Source organism: Hyperoodon ampullatus, assembly GCF_949752795.1.
Source record: "Hyperoodon ampullatus genome assembly, chromosome: 8".
In the NCBI taxonomy this organism is placed as follows: domain Eukaryota; kingdom Metazoa; phylum Chordata; class Mammalia; order Artiodactyla; family Ziphiidae; genus Hyperoodon; species Hyperoodon ampullatus.
In genome coordinates this window covers 81,929,201-81,944,253 of record NC_136921.1, presented here as the reverse complement: position 1 = coordinate 81,944,253, position 15,053 = coordinate 81,929,201, and the positions used below count along the sequence as shown (strand labels likewise).

At 34.3% G+C, this 15,053-nt stretch overlaps 1 protein-coding gene across 1 annotated transcript in view; it reads left to right on the top strand.

Moving 5' to 3' along the window:
• SCN7A (sodium voltage-gated channel alpha subunit 7) overlaps positions 1 to 11,933 on the top strand; it is a gene marked incomplete at both ends in the record, with an annotated part of 66,579 nt that extends 54,646 nt beyond the window's left edge. Inside the window, 7 exons of the mRNA XM_079710702.1 lie at positions 1,805 to 1,912; positions 3,978 to 4,256; positions 5,027 to 5,080; positions 5,840 to 5,981; positions 7,517 to 7,614; positions 7,934 to 8,204; positions 10,879 to 11,933. Of these exons, the coding sequence (XP_079566828.1) occupies positions 1,805 to 1,912; positions 3,978 to 4,256; positions 5,027 to 5,080; positions 5,840 to 5,981; positions 7,517 to 7,614; positions 7,934 to 8,204; positions 10,879 to 11,933 (2,007 nt within the window). The remainder of the gene's footprint in view (positions 1 to 1,804; positions 1,913 to 3,977; positions 4,257 to 5,026; positions 5,081 to 5,839; positions 5,982 to 7,516; positions 7,615 to 7,933; positions 8,205 to 10,878) is intronic.
• Between the last annotated feature and the right edge of the window lie 3,120 nt (positions 11,934 to 15,053).

The window sequence follows — 15,053 nt, the reverse complement described above, 5'->3', positions numbered from 1 at the left end:
GACTGGCCTTTGGTGTGGTTGGTGGTGGTTCATTTCACTTGCCCCACGATCTCCTCCATTCCACGTTATTGTACAGTAGCCACTTTTCATCGCGGGTCACAATTTTTTTTAAAAAACAAAATGTCTTCATTACATTTAAGTAGAGAATCACATGCAGAAATACGGTCAAGAAGGTTTTTTCACTTAACTTACGTGGAACCCAAACATCAAAGTGATTCACATAACCAAGCTGGTGCAAATGATTTGCAACGTTTGATTTGGATATTTTGAGTATGCCAGCTATCTCCCACATGGTATAACAGTGATTGTTCTCAATTAATGTCTCAATTTGATCACTATCAACTTCATCTGGTCTACCCAACCATGGAGCATCATCCAGCGAGAAATCTCCAGCACGCAAAACACTTTTGACACATTTGACCAGTCACAGCACCTTCTTCAAAACCTGCTAAATCTTTTTTTTGCATTTCAGTTGCGTTTTTATCTTTTGTGAAATAAGAAAGCATAATATGCTGAAAATGTTGCTTTTTTCCTTCCATCTTCAATATTAAAATGGTTACACAAAAATTCACCAATTTTGATGTTTTTAAAAATGCATACAGATATGACAGCTGTCACAATACAATCTAACAAAATTGTTTCAAATGAAGTTAAAGACACCTAAGTGCTACTAGAACCATCTTACAGAAAAAACCAAACAAACCTTTTGGCCAGCCCAATATAATTTACTCACTGATTTTGCTTACTGAATGATAAGCTCCATTAAGGCAAAATAGTTTCTCAGTTTGGTTCTCTCCTTATCCTATATGCCTAGAACAATTCATGACACATATTAGGTGCTCAATAATTTTTGTTGAATGCACAAATGTCTCCCTATTCTATAAACAATGATTGAAGCTTCTCAGTCTTTAAATAATGACTTACAATATCTGACCTTTGTCTTCTAAATTAATTCTTGCAATTAACCTTCTACTTCAACCAAACCATACTACACCTGCAATCCACCTTCCTGTTTCCTGGTTATTGTTCTTTTGAGTCCACATCCCTCCATGCTTATATAAATGATACCCTTACTTCAAAGTCCACTTCAAGATAATCTCTTTAGCATGGGGTAAAAGAGAGTAAATTTTTTCATTTATATTGCCTTGAAAATACAGAAAATATGAAGATACAACAAAAGTTAATCATAACTATACCACCTTGCTCAATCTCCATTAATTTTTTTAAATTTGAATCATATTTATACATATATGTTTAGTTTAAAAAATCACCTTAGAATCTTGCTATATTTTTTGGTAATTAGTACTTGGACTTAACAGTATTCATTTCCTTCTTTATGCCTCTTCTCTGAAATCCTATTTTTTATATCATCTTAACCATCTTCACATTTAGATTCATATGTAAATATATTCCAAATTTTGTTTTAATGAGTACAATGTGTACTATTACTATATTGCAAATAATCATGTAACTGATTCTTAATTTAATTTAAAAATAAAAAATGGATATAAATATTAAGCCTTGACCATAAAGAATCTCAAATATCCAAACTTTTGTTTATCTTGATAGCATATATTCCTGTTACCAGAAAATAGTTTTATCTTTCTTTAAGTGATTTTAACACAGAATGATTTTCTTATATCTTTCTGTAGGTCATCATTAAGATATATTGAAATGTATATTAAAATATTTCATAAATTTCTTAGTAGGCTTTGACTGTATCTTTTCCATAATGAAAGTTTTTTTACACATTGTTTTGCTTAAAGTTAAAATTAAATTCTATTCACTTTTTTGATATACCCAGGTGTTTTGTCTTAGCTTAATAGGCAAATCTCGGGAAGAATTAAAACCACTTATTTCCATTAAATTCCTTCGAGCACTCAGAGTTCTATCTCAATTTGAAAGAATGAAGGTAAGAGAAAAGTTTCTAATCTATAGGTTTTTATTTAGGATTAATAAATCTCCATAAATTAACAATCATTGTTGTCTTCACATTTGTATCTTTAACAATATTAATACAAAAGTCTTACATACTACTAATTAAAAATATAGAAGAAAGGTTTATTAGTTATGCTTATTAACATTTTAGGCCTTTATTGCTCATAAGATATGAAAACTAATAAAGATAAGCAAAAAATTAATAGTTGAGAGAGAAAAAAGTAATAACCCACTGATACATAGATGTATTAATGAAATTATGTCCATGTTAAAAATATAACTGATAGAAAATGAAATGTTGATCAGTTAGCTAACTTTTTTAAATTATAAGGACATCATACACACTTATTAATTTTCCAATATAGGACCCCTATAATTCAAATGTTGGTGCATTTAATTTTGCCCCAGAAGTCTCTGTGACTGTCCTCAATTCTTTTCATTCTTTTTTCTTTATTCTGCTCTGTAGTTATTTCCACTATTTTATATTCCAGGTTACTTATCCATTCTTCTGCCTCAGTGATTCTGCTATTGATTCCTCCTAGAGAATTTTTAATTTCATTTATTGTGTTGCTTATCATTGTTTCTTTGCTCTTTAGTTCTTCTAGGTCCTTGGTAAATGTTTCTTGTATTTTCTCCATTCTATTTCCAAGATTTTGGATTATCTTTACTATCTTGAGTACTCTGAATTCTTTTCAGTAGACTGCCTATTTCCTCTTCATTTGTTTTGTCTGGTGGGTTTTTACTTTGCTCCTTCATCTGCTGAGTATTTCTCTGTCTTCTCATTTTGCTTAACTTACTGTGTTTGGGGTCTCCTTTTCACAGGCTTCAGGTTCGTAGGTCCTGTTGTTTCTGATGTCTGCCCCAAGTGGGTGAGGTTGGTTCAGTGGATTGTGTAGGCTTCCTGGTGGAGGGGACTGGTGCCTGTGGTTTGGTGGATGAGGCTGGATCTTGTCTTTCTGGTGGGCAGAAACATGTCTGTTGTTGTGTTTTGGGGTGTCTGTGAACTTATCATGATTTTAGGCAGCCTCTCTGCTAATGGGTGGGGTTGTGTTTCTGTCTTGCTAGTTGTTTGGCATGTGGTGTCAAGCAATGGAGCTTGCTGGTCGTTGAGTAGAGCTGGGTCTTAGCATTGAGATGGAGATCTCTGGGAGACATCTTGCCAACTGATATTATGTGAGGCCAGGAGGTCTCTGGTGGTCCATTGTCCTGAACTTGGCTCTCCCACCTCCAAGGCTCAGGCCTGACACCTGGCCGGAGCACCACGACCCTGTCAGCCACACAGTATTCAAAATATGATCTTAAGACTAGCACATGGTTATCATGTGGCAGCTTGTTAAAACTTGAACATCTCAATCCTTCTTTTCTTTTCTTTTCTTTTCGTTTCGTTTCTTCTCTTCTCTTCTCTCTCTCTCTTTCTTTCGTCAACCACTCTCATTGTTTTAGTTCTACTGCAGGCATTTTACTCCTCACATTTAATAAACCAGGGTCTCGCTTCTTCCCTTCCAAGGGTTGTGTTGGGTGAAGCTGTGCTGGGCTGACCTGGTTGGGGTTCAGAAGCCCTCAGGACCTATTATATTCTTCCAGCCTCTCTCTACTTCTTAGAAATCCAGCCCACTCAATCTGTCTGCCACTCCGTCAAGGCAGGCCCATCTTCTAAACCTAAGACATTTCCTTTCTCCTCCACAGTTCAAACTTTCCAGAAAGATCAGCAATCCGAGGCTGGTATCGTCTGATTAGCCAGCACTGAAGTTGCTCATGCAGTAGGCAACAGGACCGTCTGGGCAGGTGTGGGTGGTGAGGTAACTTGGGGTGCGCTGAGGTTGACACTAGAGCGCAGGCTCATGGCCTTTAATATACATTTTTAATTGAAATTTGTTTTTTAGGTTATTCAAATACCAGATGTGATTTATTTAATCTTTAAAGATGGCCTTTTTTGTTGTTATTTCAATATGACATTACATTAATAAATATTTCCAATTTAATTAAAACACTTTCACAGTTCTTACTTAAAGTTTACATGTTTGTTTTTTATATGCCAGGTGGTAGTGAGAGCTTTGGTAAAAACAACTTTACCCACATTGAATGTGTTACTGGTCTGCCTTATGATCTGGCTGGCTTTTAGCATCATAGGAGTACACTTATTTGCTGGCACATTCTATGAATGCATTGACCCAACAAGTGGAGAAAGGTTTCCTATATCTGAAGTCATGAATAGAAGTCAATGTGAAAGCCTTGTGTTTAATGAATCCATGCCATGGGAGAATGCAAAACTGAACTTTGATAATGTTGGAATCAGTTTTCTTTCACTGCTTCAAGTAGTAAGTACATGTTTGAGTTTGTGAATTACATGTTCATTCATATTGTATGTGAACATAAAGGACAAAATGTGGGTGCTTAATAAAGTTGGTTTTAAATTATTTTAGCAATTATTAATTAGTAGATACATGTTATGGGACATACTATACTAAGCTCATTTAGAAAGACAAAAGTGAAATATAGTCCTTGCTCTGTTGGGAGAAGGAAGTGGAAATAAAGGAAGGACTAATGGAGGAAATGACAGGTACTGGCCAAAGCTATTTCCTCTACCACTGATGAGATAATAGGTTCACATTTTTTGATCTAACTCAGATTACTGCTATTTTGTTTCTACTTAGTGCTTTGAGGAATGGCTACTTGGTCCCCCAATATCTAGCAGATATAAGGTGGTGAATAATTCCTGTCTTACCTCTGTCATAGTAAAGCACATATACAGCAGTTACAACTAACTATGACACTTGGGCAGCGTGTATTTATTTACCATTTATCTATCTATCTAACCAGTGCCCTCTCTGTCTCTTTTTATTAATACTATCTTAAAACATTTTAAGTTATTAACTACAATTAAACTAAGTAGTTTTAAAATAGTTGTTAATAGACAATATAAATGTAAAAATGAAAGTGGTAAAGATCTCAGTTACACAGTATATTGAAGTGTGGTCAGCCTTACTAATCAAATGCTTTACTGTATTAATAACAGATTGAGTTTTAATTTTTATTTGCCACAAAGCATAAGATTTCTATAAAAATTAAATACATGCCATTTTTACAGGCCACATTTAATGGATGGATCACTATTATGAATTCGGCAGTTGATTCTATTGGTGTAAGTACAATATAATCCTAGAGCCACTGTTAAGGTTCACACAAAGTCATTTTTGCAATTCAAGGACAGGACACAAGCAATAATTGAGTAATTAACATGGTAAAAGCAAATGCTTATGCTAGATAGAAATTAAATACATTTCAGATTGAATATTTCATGAACAATGAACTCCTTCCAGGATTATATACAATGGTGGAGGTCAAATAGACCCATTTGAAGGATGATCATAACAATAATTAAACCAATACAATAAACTTTAAAATTCAAATAATAGCCATGATATCTCTTCACCAAAGAACAAGGAGGAAATATTGCCTCAAGTATCACTGTTGTATTTTTTTTGTCATAAATTATTTTCTAAGTCTTAAAAGGTCAGTATAAATATTTTGCTTATTTTCTCACTTTTTATTTTATTTTTAAAAACAATTTTTTCAGAGAAATTTTAGATCTACAGCAAAATTGAGAGGGAGGTACAGAGATTTCCCATATACCCCTGCCCTCACACATGCACGCCTCCCCATTATTGACATTCTTCACCACAGTGCTACATTTTTTACCAAAGACGAACCTACATTGACATATCATATTCACCCAATGTTCATAGTTCATAGGGTTCACTCAGTGTTGTACATTCTATGGGTTTGGACAAATGTATAATAACATATACCCTTCATTATAATATCATACAGAGTATTTTCACTGCCCTAAAAATCCTCTGTGCTCTGCCTTATTTCGCTTATTTTTTAACTTAACTTTTAGGTAGATATGCAGCCTAATTTTGAAGACAACATCTACATGTATTGTTACTTTATTGACTTTATTATCATTGGATTATTTCTTCCTCTGAGTATGTTGATTGGTGCTATTATTGCTAATTTCAACAAACATAAAGTAAAGATAAGTATAAATATTCTTTGTTCATCAATGCCCGAGGGGAAAAAAATGTCCTGCTTCAAATAATTGGTTTTGGATTCAGCTTAATATTGTTTTTATTTGGTACTTATCTTTAAAAAAATGATTGATGTTCCTGCAGATTGATGGATATTGCTGAAATGTTCACTTTTACATTGTTTTCTATATTCAAATAAGCACAGACAAGTTTAAAAGTTAAAAATTACAAATGTTTCTGTATATAGGTTTGTAAATAATGACATGCTGAAAAATAACATAGTTATGCATCTGCACAAATATCTGAAGATGTTCAAGAAAAATAAACCACACTTTTTTACTCTCTGATATACTCAAAGCTTTCAGAGTCATAAGCAGCAGAGACATCTTTGTCGGCTGAAATAGCTTTTTCTGCTAGAAGTAGAGGGAGTCATAAATCCTAACTACATGACGTAAATAGGAGCCCTCAAAACAAATAAGAGAGAATTCAGAGGCAGAATTGAACAACACATGTTTGGTGCCATCTCCACACAAAGACTCCCTTCAGGGCTTCTATTAATACAAATGCCTCAAAAGTCATATAAGTTCACTTATTTTAACCTCAGGGCCCTACTTTCTATTAGGTGTAGGAATGCCTTATGGTAAATCAAAGAAAAAAAGAGTTTAATCTTGAAATTCCATCTTTGGCCATGTCATCAAGTTTAACCACATGTAGAATCTGGTAAACAAACCACTCTGAGTCTGCACTAATTAGATGGGATTAGAAAGATCAGTGGTCAAATGAAATATTCATTGGATTGGATGCTTCATCTGCCTAGGGATTTCAACCTAATGGGATGATATCCTAGGATTTGCTTCTGGACTTCAAACTGATGACCCCTGTCAATTTTAAGTGAGCAAGTCCTGCCATGGGCAGTAACAATTCCTAATTCCTAGATTAACACATTAAATGTTCACCTCTTATTCACTTTGCATATTCTGTATAAGATACTGAAATTAGCACTAGAAACACAAAGATGAATAATCCCTAGGAGGTTCAATGAAGAGGTAAGCACTGGTGCTTTTTGAATAATAGTGAAAAGCATCTTCTAATAGTATTTGGAAAATTAAGTAATGTATGAACATATAAAAACACATATATGACCACTTATATTTCTTCCTGATTATTAAAAGGTACAAACCAGCTTTACCTTTAGCTTTTTAGTTCAACTTTTCTTAGTCACCTTTCCAGATATCGTCTGCTGTTTCTCCTTTGTCTCTAACAAAAGGTAGGCCTCAGTAACTAAAAAGTTAAAATAGTTGACTACCCACAGGAAAGTTCATCAAAAGATAATTATCAATCATTTCCAGTATATACTCTGTGTTTTGTATGAATTTTTGTGCAGAAGGTCAGACATGTTTAAACATGATTTAGTTCATTGCAGTTAAGCCTTTTTTAAAGGATTAAATCAATAATTGCCAAGCTTTCAAAAATGCATATTAATGTAAGATGAAATTTGGATTAAATATGATTTTAATATCTTTTTCTTTCATTTCTTTACCTGGGAGGCTCAAATATCTTTATAACAGTAAAACAGAAGAAACAATACCATGCACTGAAGAAGCTGATGTGTGAAGTCTCTCAAAAACCAGTACCTCGCCCAGGAGTAAGGAAATACCTAGATTTTTTTTTAAGTTCTGAAAAAGTTTCCTTTATATATTCTCTCTTTAAAATGAAGATGTGTTTTTAAAATTCTTAACAACAAATGCTTTTGACAAAAATTTTTAAATATAGTCTTTGAAAGAGCTTTTGATGGTCTTTCTGTTTGTTTGCTTTTACTCTGTGCTATAGTTATAGCTTGGTAAAAACTTAGTCTTCAGTTATTTTCCTATTTATGCTGGGAGGGAAGCTGTAAATCTAAAGACAATATGTCTGTATAAATATCTTATTAATAAAAATATTACACCTTTTTTCTTTACACACAGAACAAATTCCAAGGATTTGTCTTTGACTTGGTAACAAATCAAGTTTTTAATGTCATCATCATGGTTCTTATATTTTTCCAAGCAATAACCATCATGATACAAAGTGATGAACAGAACCCCAAAATTGACATTGCTGTCTACTGGATTAACTCAGTTTTTGTTACACTGTACACTGGAGAATGTGTACTAAAGCTCATCGTTTTCCATTATAACTATTTCACCAATGGATGGAACATTTTTGATTTTATGGTGGTTGTTTTCTCTATTACAGGTAAGATTTTGTTTAGTCAAATTTTCATTTGTAATAATATTAATTCAGGCAAGCTCTTAGAGTAAACATCTCCTGAGATATAGTCTCTTAATAAGCAAAACAGGTAGGGATCCTTTTTATTTCCAGCAGGAATGCCTTACATTTACATTCATACATGTACACATGCCTGACAGATATAAGATATTAAAAATACTTTCTGAATTAATACGTAGACTTTACTTCACAGACCACCAGATAAACGCTTAATTACTCCTTCAGTATATCACATACATTATTTTTCTAAGATGACACTAGAAGGACCTTTATTTCTTAGCATGATATAACCTTTCAAACTCATTATTGTTCCCTTTCCTCTAATCTCTAAAACTGTTTGCTACTTTCACAACACTAGAGTTTTAGGGTTTAATGAATTTGTTACAAGTTTTCTCTTACTCTGGAGATCCCAGTCCTTTATTTAACAAATATACTTGATTACCGTCTTTGTGAATATATATTATGCTGTGTGCAAAGAATTCAGTTACAAACAAAGTAGGCATAATTCCTGTATATACATAGTTTATAATCTATCAAGGGATGCAGATAATTAAACAGTACATGTTAATGTTGTGCTATTAAGGTTATGATAAGGGAAGAAGCATGGGGTGCCACAGCAGCACAACAGAGCGAGGAGCACCTAATCAGTAAGTAGAGATCAGAGAAAACTTCATGGAAGAAGCAAAAATCTAAATAGAGACCCATTGGATAAGGAGGTAGCCAAGAATCTAGGATAAAAGTGTTTTAGGCAAAGAAAAGTGTGTTTATTGTCTGCCTCCCATAAGACACATACTAGAATGTTATCTCCATAAGAGTAGAAACAATATTTAATGTTATTGTCAAGTACTATTCTATGCAGTCAGTAGTGAAAAATGTAGATAAACTGCTCAGTTGTGCTCCCAGAAAATTCATTCATCAGCTGGTAGTAGAGGCAGTGCAGCTAATATTGATAGACAAGTACAAGAAGCTTGCTAGAAAAGTCTGTAAAGTCAGGAAAGGGCTGATAGGAAGAAAACAGAGGAAAACAGAATTAAAGAGCCCCATGAGATTGAAATGAGAGTTACTGAATCAGACATCTAGAAGGAGAGAAAATTGCAGTCCGAGATAAAGATGTTCGAATTTGAGATCTCAGAAGGTCAGGTACACTGGGTGCAGAATGTGGCCATAGATGGGTGTGTCTACAGTAAAATGATGGAGATTATTAAAATTTAAGAAAGCAAAATACTGGAGGGCTAGCCTTTCAATGGGTTGTTGATGGTAGGTGCTGGGGTGGAAAGGGTGACAGTGAGCCATGTACCAATGTCTCCAGTGAATATGAATGAGGGAGAATGAATAGTTCATAGAACCAAGGAATGGTAGGAGATGGTATAGTTGAATGTCATGGTCCACAAACAGTCAAAAATTTCTTTTTTGTTTATAAAATTAATGTGAAGGAAATGTATCTGAAAATCACATTGGAAAGAGGGAAAGATGCTTGCTTGTTCCATCTTTCTACCCTGAGAAATGTGGAATGGGAAAGAGTGAGTTATCTGTGCTTGAGAGTGTTGCAAGGGAAATAGCGTCCTCAAGATAGAGTCAGGTTTTAGATAAGAAAGGAAGTGAAGAAAATTTAGTGATGAAGAAGTAAAAATGTGTTTATAATTAAGTAGGGAAACCTCCTGCATAATGGAAGGGTTTGAGAGATTGAGGAGAAATGAAAATTTGAGTCAGAGTAGAAAGTTCACTAAAGCACTGTGGAAATGAGGGTATATGTAAGATAGAACGTCAGTGAGAATGCCATCATTGACAGTGACCAAATTAACAGAAATGTGAGACATGATCCTTCCAGATTCAGCAAACATACCATCTCATTTAGAAGTTTCATGGGATTTTCCCCTTCTCCACCTTCTCAACTCAGAATGAACCACACCCTCTCCAGTACTTTCAGAGAGCATCCCTTATGTTTTTTATGGTAATTATAATTTCACCTTGCTTTATAGTTATATATCTCCCTCTCATAGTGCCGTCATCCTCCCACCATTGCCAGAAAGAAAAGTTCTTGACGAAGATTCATTTATTCAATTCACATTTAAAGCTCCTAAGGTCCCAGATACTATTTATGAAGTCAATAAATCAAATTATAATCTGTGATCACTGAAAACAAAATATTTTTTAAACTATGTTTATCCACTAGGTCTTTCTGCCTTGCATTATAGTTAGCTTAAATATCTACCTCTACTCCCTAGATTATAGGGTCTTTGAGGATAGGAGTCATGTCACTCATCTTCGCATATTTTCTTGACACCTTTATTAGGTACCCAATAAAGGTTGGGTTGAATTAAATTTCTTGATCTAACTGCAATCAGGAAAACAAATATATGACTACTGTCCTATATTATGAATTCATGCCATCTGTGACTCCAGAAGTGCTTGATCTGTAATACTCTGAAAATGATGGTAGAAATAATTCTCTTCCAATTTTGTTAGACACTCTGAGCATTGCCACAATTAGTATTTGGCTAACCCAGACTTTCAATATGTGCTAAATGTTATATGGGAAGGATTAATTACCTTAACATATAGAAGAAAACCAAAGAAATGTAAAATAATTTATATTCCTCTAAATAATTGTATTGTCTGCTTTATCTTTTCCTACACCAAGGACTATTTCTGCCTCTGATGGTGGGATATTACCTTGTACCTCCTTCCCTTGTGCAACTGATACTTCTCTCACGGATCATCCACATCCTGCGTCCTGAGAAAGGACCAAAGGTGTTCCATGATCTGCTGCTTCCTTTGATGCTGTCCCTCCCCGCATTGTTGAACATCAGTCTCTTCATCTTCCTGATCATGTTCGTCTACGCCATATTTGGAATGTACAATTTTGCCTATGTTAAAAAGGAAGCTGGAATTAATGATGTGTCCAACTTTGAAACGTTTGGCAGCAGTATGCTCTGTCTTTTCCAAGTTACAATATTTGCTGGTTGGGACGGGATGCTCAATGCAATTTTCAACAGTAAATGGTCTGACTGTGATCCTGATAAAATTAACCCTGGGACTCAGGTTAGAGGAGACTGTGGTAACCCCTTTGTTGGGATTGTTTATTTTGTCAGTTACATCCTCATATCATGGCTGATCATTGTAAACATGTACATTGTTGTTGTCATGGAGTTTTTAAATATTGCTTCTAAAAAAAAAGCCAAGACATTGAGTGAAGATGATTTTAGGAAATTTTTTCAGGTATGGAAGAGGTTTGATCCTGATAGAACCCAGTATATAGACTCTAGCAAGCTTTCCGACTTTGCAGCTGCTCTTCATCCTCCTCTTTTCATGGCAAAACCAAACAAGGGCCAGATTGTTGCCATGGATCTTCCCATGGCTGTCGGGGACAGAATTCATTGCCTTGACATCTTACTCGCTTTAACAAAGCGAGTTATGAGTAAAGATGTAAGCATGGAGAAAGTTCTTTCAGAGATGGAATCTGGATTTATGTTAGCCAACCCTTTTAAGATCACATATGAGCCAATTACAACTACTCTGAAACGAAAACAAGAGGTAGTCTCAGCAACCATCATTCAGCGTGCTTATAAAAGTTACCGTTTGAGGCAAAATGACAAAAAAACATCAGATATTCATATGATAGATGGGGACGTGGAAGTTCAGGCTATCAAAGAAGATTCATATTTTGACAAAACGGAGGGAAAGTCAACTATTTAAAGCCAGATCTAATCCCACTTACTACCTTTCTACCTTCTTTACATATTCCCCAAATGTTAAAAGTTTAGATCAGAAATAAAAGCAAAGATCAGAGAAACGAAAGATTTCACTTAAAAATCAATTGTTTACAACCCATGGAAGATAAGCTTGTGCTCACAAGATCCCACATCCAATTCACTTTTACCCCTGTATATTCAGTCTGACCAAGACAACCCCTTGATATTACTGCAGAGTTAAATTGGGTTAAAACTGTTGTTTAATAATCCAATACTTGTTTTCTCTATATGGCTTATATGGTGTGTGCTTCTTCTGGAGGGTTAGGAGAGGTAGTAGCAGAACTTAGTAGCCAAAGGAGCTTACTTATACATTTTATGTCTACTTTAACTTGATGGGATTCAAGTCACTACTAATGGGACATAATTACAAATAAACAAGTACTTTCTTAAAGTGGGATGGTATTTTAAAAAATAGTACAATGCTACAGGCCATTAAATCATAAACTTGCCTAGACTGATGCCAATCAGGGGAAGAGGAAAGGCAGTTCTTAGAAAGTGTCTTTGAGATTAATCAAAGAGACTCTTGGGCTGATTCAAACCACTTTTGAAAAAGATTGATTAGAGCCTAGGTTTTGTTTTTGATTGTTTTGGTTTTATTTATTTTTGGTTTGTGAATTAATGTTGTTTCATTGTTCTTGGATTCCTGGTTTCTCATCTTTTTGGCTAGTTCCAGCTAAGGACCATTCTCTCTTTAAGAGAATGAGTTCCTAGAACAATCAGCATAAAGGGAACTACAGTTATAGCCTACATTTTCTAATTTTTCTCATTTCTCATTGGGAAACAGTGGCCACTTTGTAGTACTTTTCACTGCACTTCATGGATTTTTATAACTTTGAGAAAGAAAATGATCACTAAAACTGTGTGGACTCTGAACTAGGAGATCAAAGTGTGAGTTTGTTGTTCGTGGTGTTTTATAACATTAGTGTATGCAGCTTAGTTTCCACTTTCTCATTTATCTTTCCAAGTTTTCTGTTTTGTTTTGTGTTTATTTCATCACATACATAATTACTGTGTAAAATGTTTTATGTTTGAAAAACTTTAAAATCCTAAGCATTAATTTTCACTAGTAAGATAGGCACAAATAGTTGTTTTGATGTAATCATAAAATGCAGTCTCTTGCATCCCTGTAGTTTGAGATTCAGATATTTATTCTATTTGTAAGATGATTGATTTCAGTGTGCCTACAAAGTCCTGAAGGATTCAGAAGGAAAATATGTATACTGATGACTTAATGAAAAGCTTTAAATATGTTGTATGACATTCAATATCACTTAAATATCAGTAATTGTATTTTATTATGAATGCATGATCTTGATTGAGCCTTAACTATTATAATCTATTTCTGCTCCTCAGAAATGTATTAACCTGACCAAGATGCCTTTGGGGGATCCCCTAAGCAAATGTAATTTCAGGGTTCTGTTTCTTACTATAAGTGTTGCTTCCCTCTCTCCTCCTGTTCTCCATCATGTGATGGGGACCAGTGAGGAATCAGTGTTAATTTGGTGACATGGTGACAGCTGGTGCTTTATTTAAGCTTCTCAATTTTCTATTTCTCGGAAATGCTTTAATGTGGAAACAGCTTCAAATATTTAAACTGAATCTAAGCTTGCTTCTGTAAATTCCATAAAGACTATGAACTGATTTTGGTTCGAAAATGATATCTTTTAATTGTAAATCGTGTTTGCCACTAACCTTCCAAAAACTATGTAAAGAATTATTTTTAACAAATCTTACAATATATTTTACTTTTTAGATACTAAAGAAAATAGTAAATACAACTTGTTAGCCAAGGTAAGCTTTGGTTCTTTTTCTTTCGTAAATTAGGTTGGCAACTTTGTGTAATAAGAACTTTTTAAAATGAGCCTTACATTAAAGCTTATTCATTCAGGTTCAAAGTTCAAAACTGGAAATAATTTTGCTTCATTTGGATTAACTTAATTTTGTAAAATAAATATTAGTAAGCTTACCAGAGATCCTTACAAACTGAAAAATGTAAAAAGCACTCCTCTTAGCAAAATACGAAGTTTACTAGATATATCTCCATATTTTTAGAAGTTGCTATATGGAAGATAATGCTGAAATTAAATTTATTGTTATGCTAATATTTACCAATACCTGCTTCTTTAATAAATATAATTCACTTTAAAATGGTTTTTAAAATGTTGGAAATAGCTACCGTTTATTGAGCAGACTGTTAAGCCCAGCCTTGTGCTAAGTATTTATCATGCATGAACTCAGCATTCACAACTCATGAAGCAATGATAATTCTCATTTTATAGATGAAAAAACTCAGGCTTAGGAGGGTTATAAGGGCTTTTATATGACACAGAACTTGTAATTAACACAGCCAGGAATGCAAACCAGGGCTAGTTTAAGAGCCTGAATAGTTAACCACTCTGTTTGACAATTGTCTAGTAATAAATAACCTGGGTAAAGACAAAGGAAGTTTAAGATAAATTATATTTTTGTGCAGAGATAAGGAATCTTCTTCCTTCCCTCTCCTCTCGCCCTCTCCCCCACCCCTCTCTCTCCCTCTCTCTCTCCCTTTCTCCCTCTCTCCTTCTCTCCCCAACATCCAGCACCCCCCCACCACTGCCCACACCCCACCCCCGTGGAAGGAATTTTAAAAGTCATGACCACTTCTGGAAAAAGGAGAGGCACAAGGGATAAAACTATAGAAGTTTTTTTTCATTCAACATTTATTGAATGCTAGATACTAGAGATAAACCCAGAGCCTGGATAGATATACATACATATACACATAGATACATACAAAGATAAATATGAAACTAAAGAGTTTATTGGCTACCAGGGGAAACATAACTATTCAGCTGGATATATAATATATGGTAATTTTTATACTATTTCATATAACATGTAATATATATATATATACAGGATGGAATGATGGATTCTACATTAAAAATTATAGGTGATGTTAATAAAATGAGCCCCTGAAGAAAAAGAAAGATTTTATCAGTTAGAGAAAAAGGTAACTGTATTCAACACAGAGACACTTTTAAGGAGAAGAGTTCGTCATGGAGATGAGACCTAAGGTTCCAGC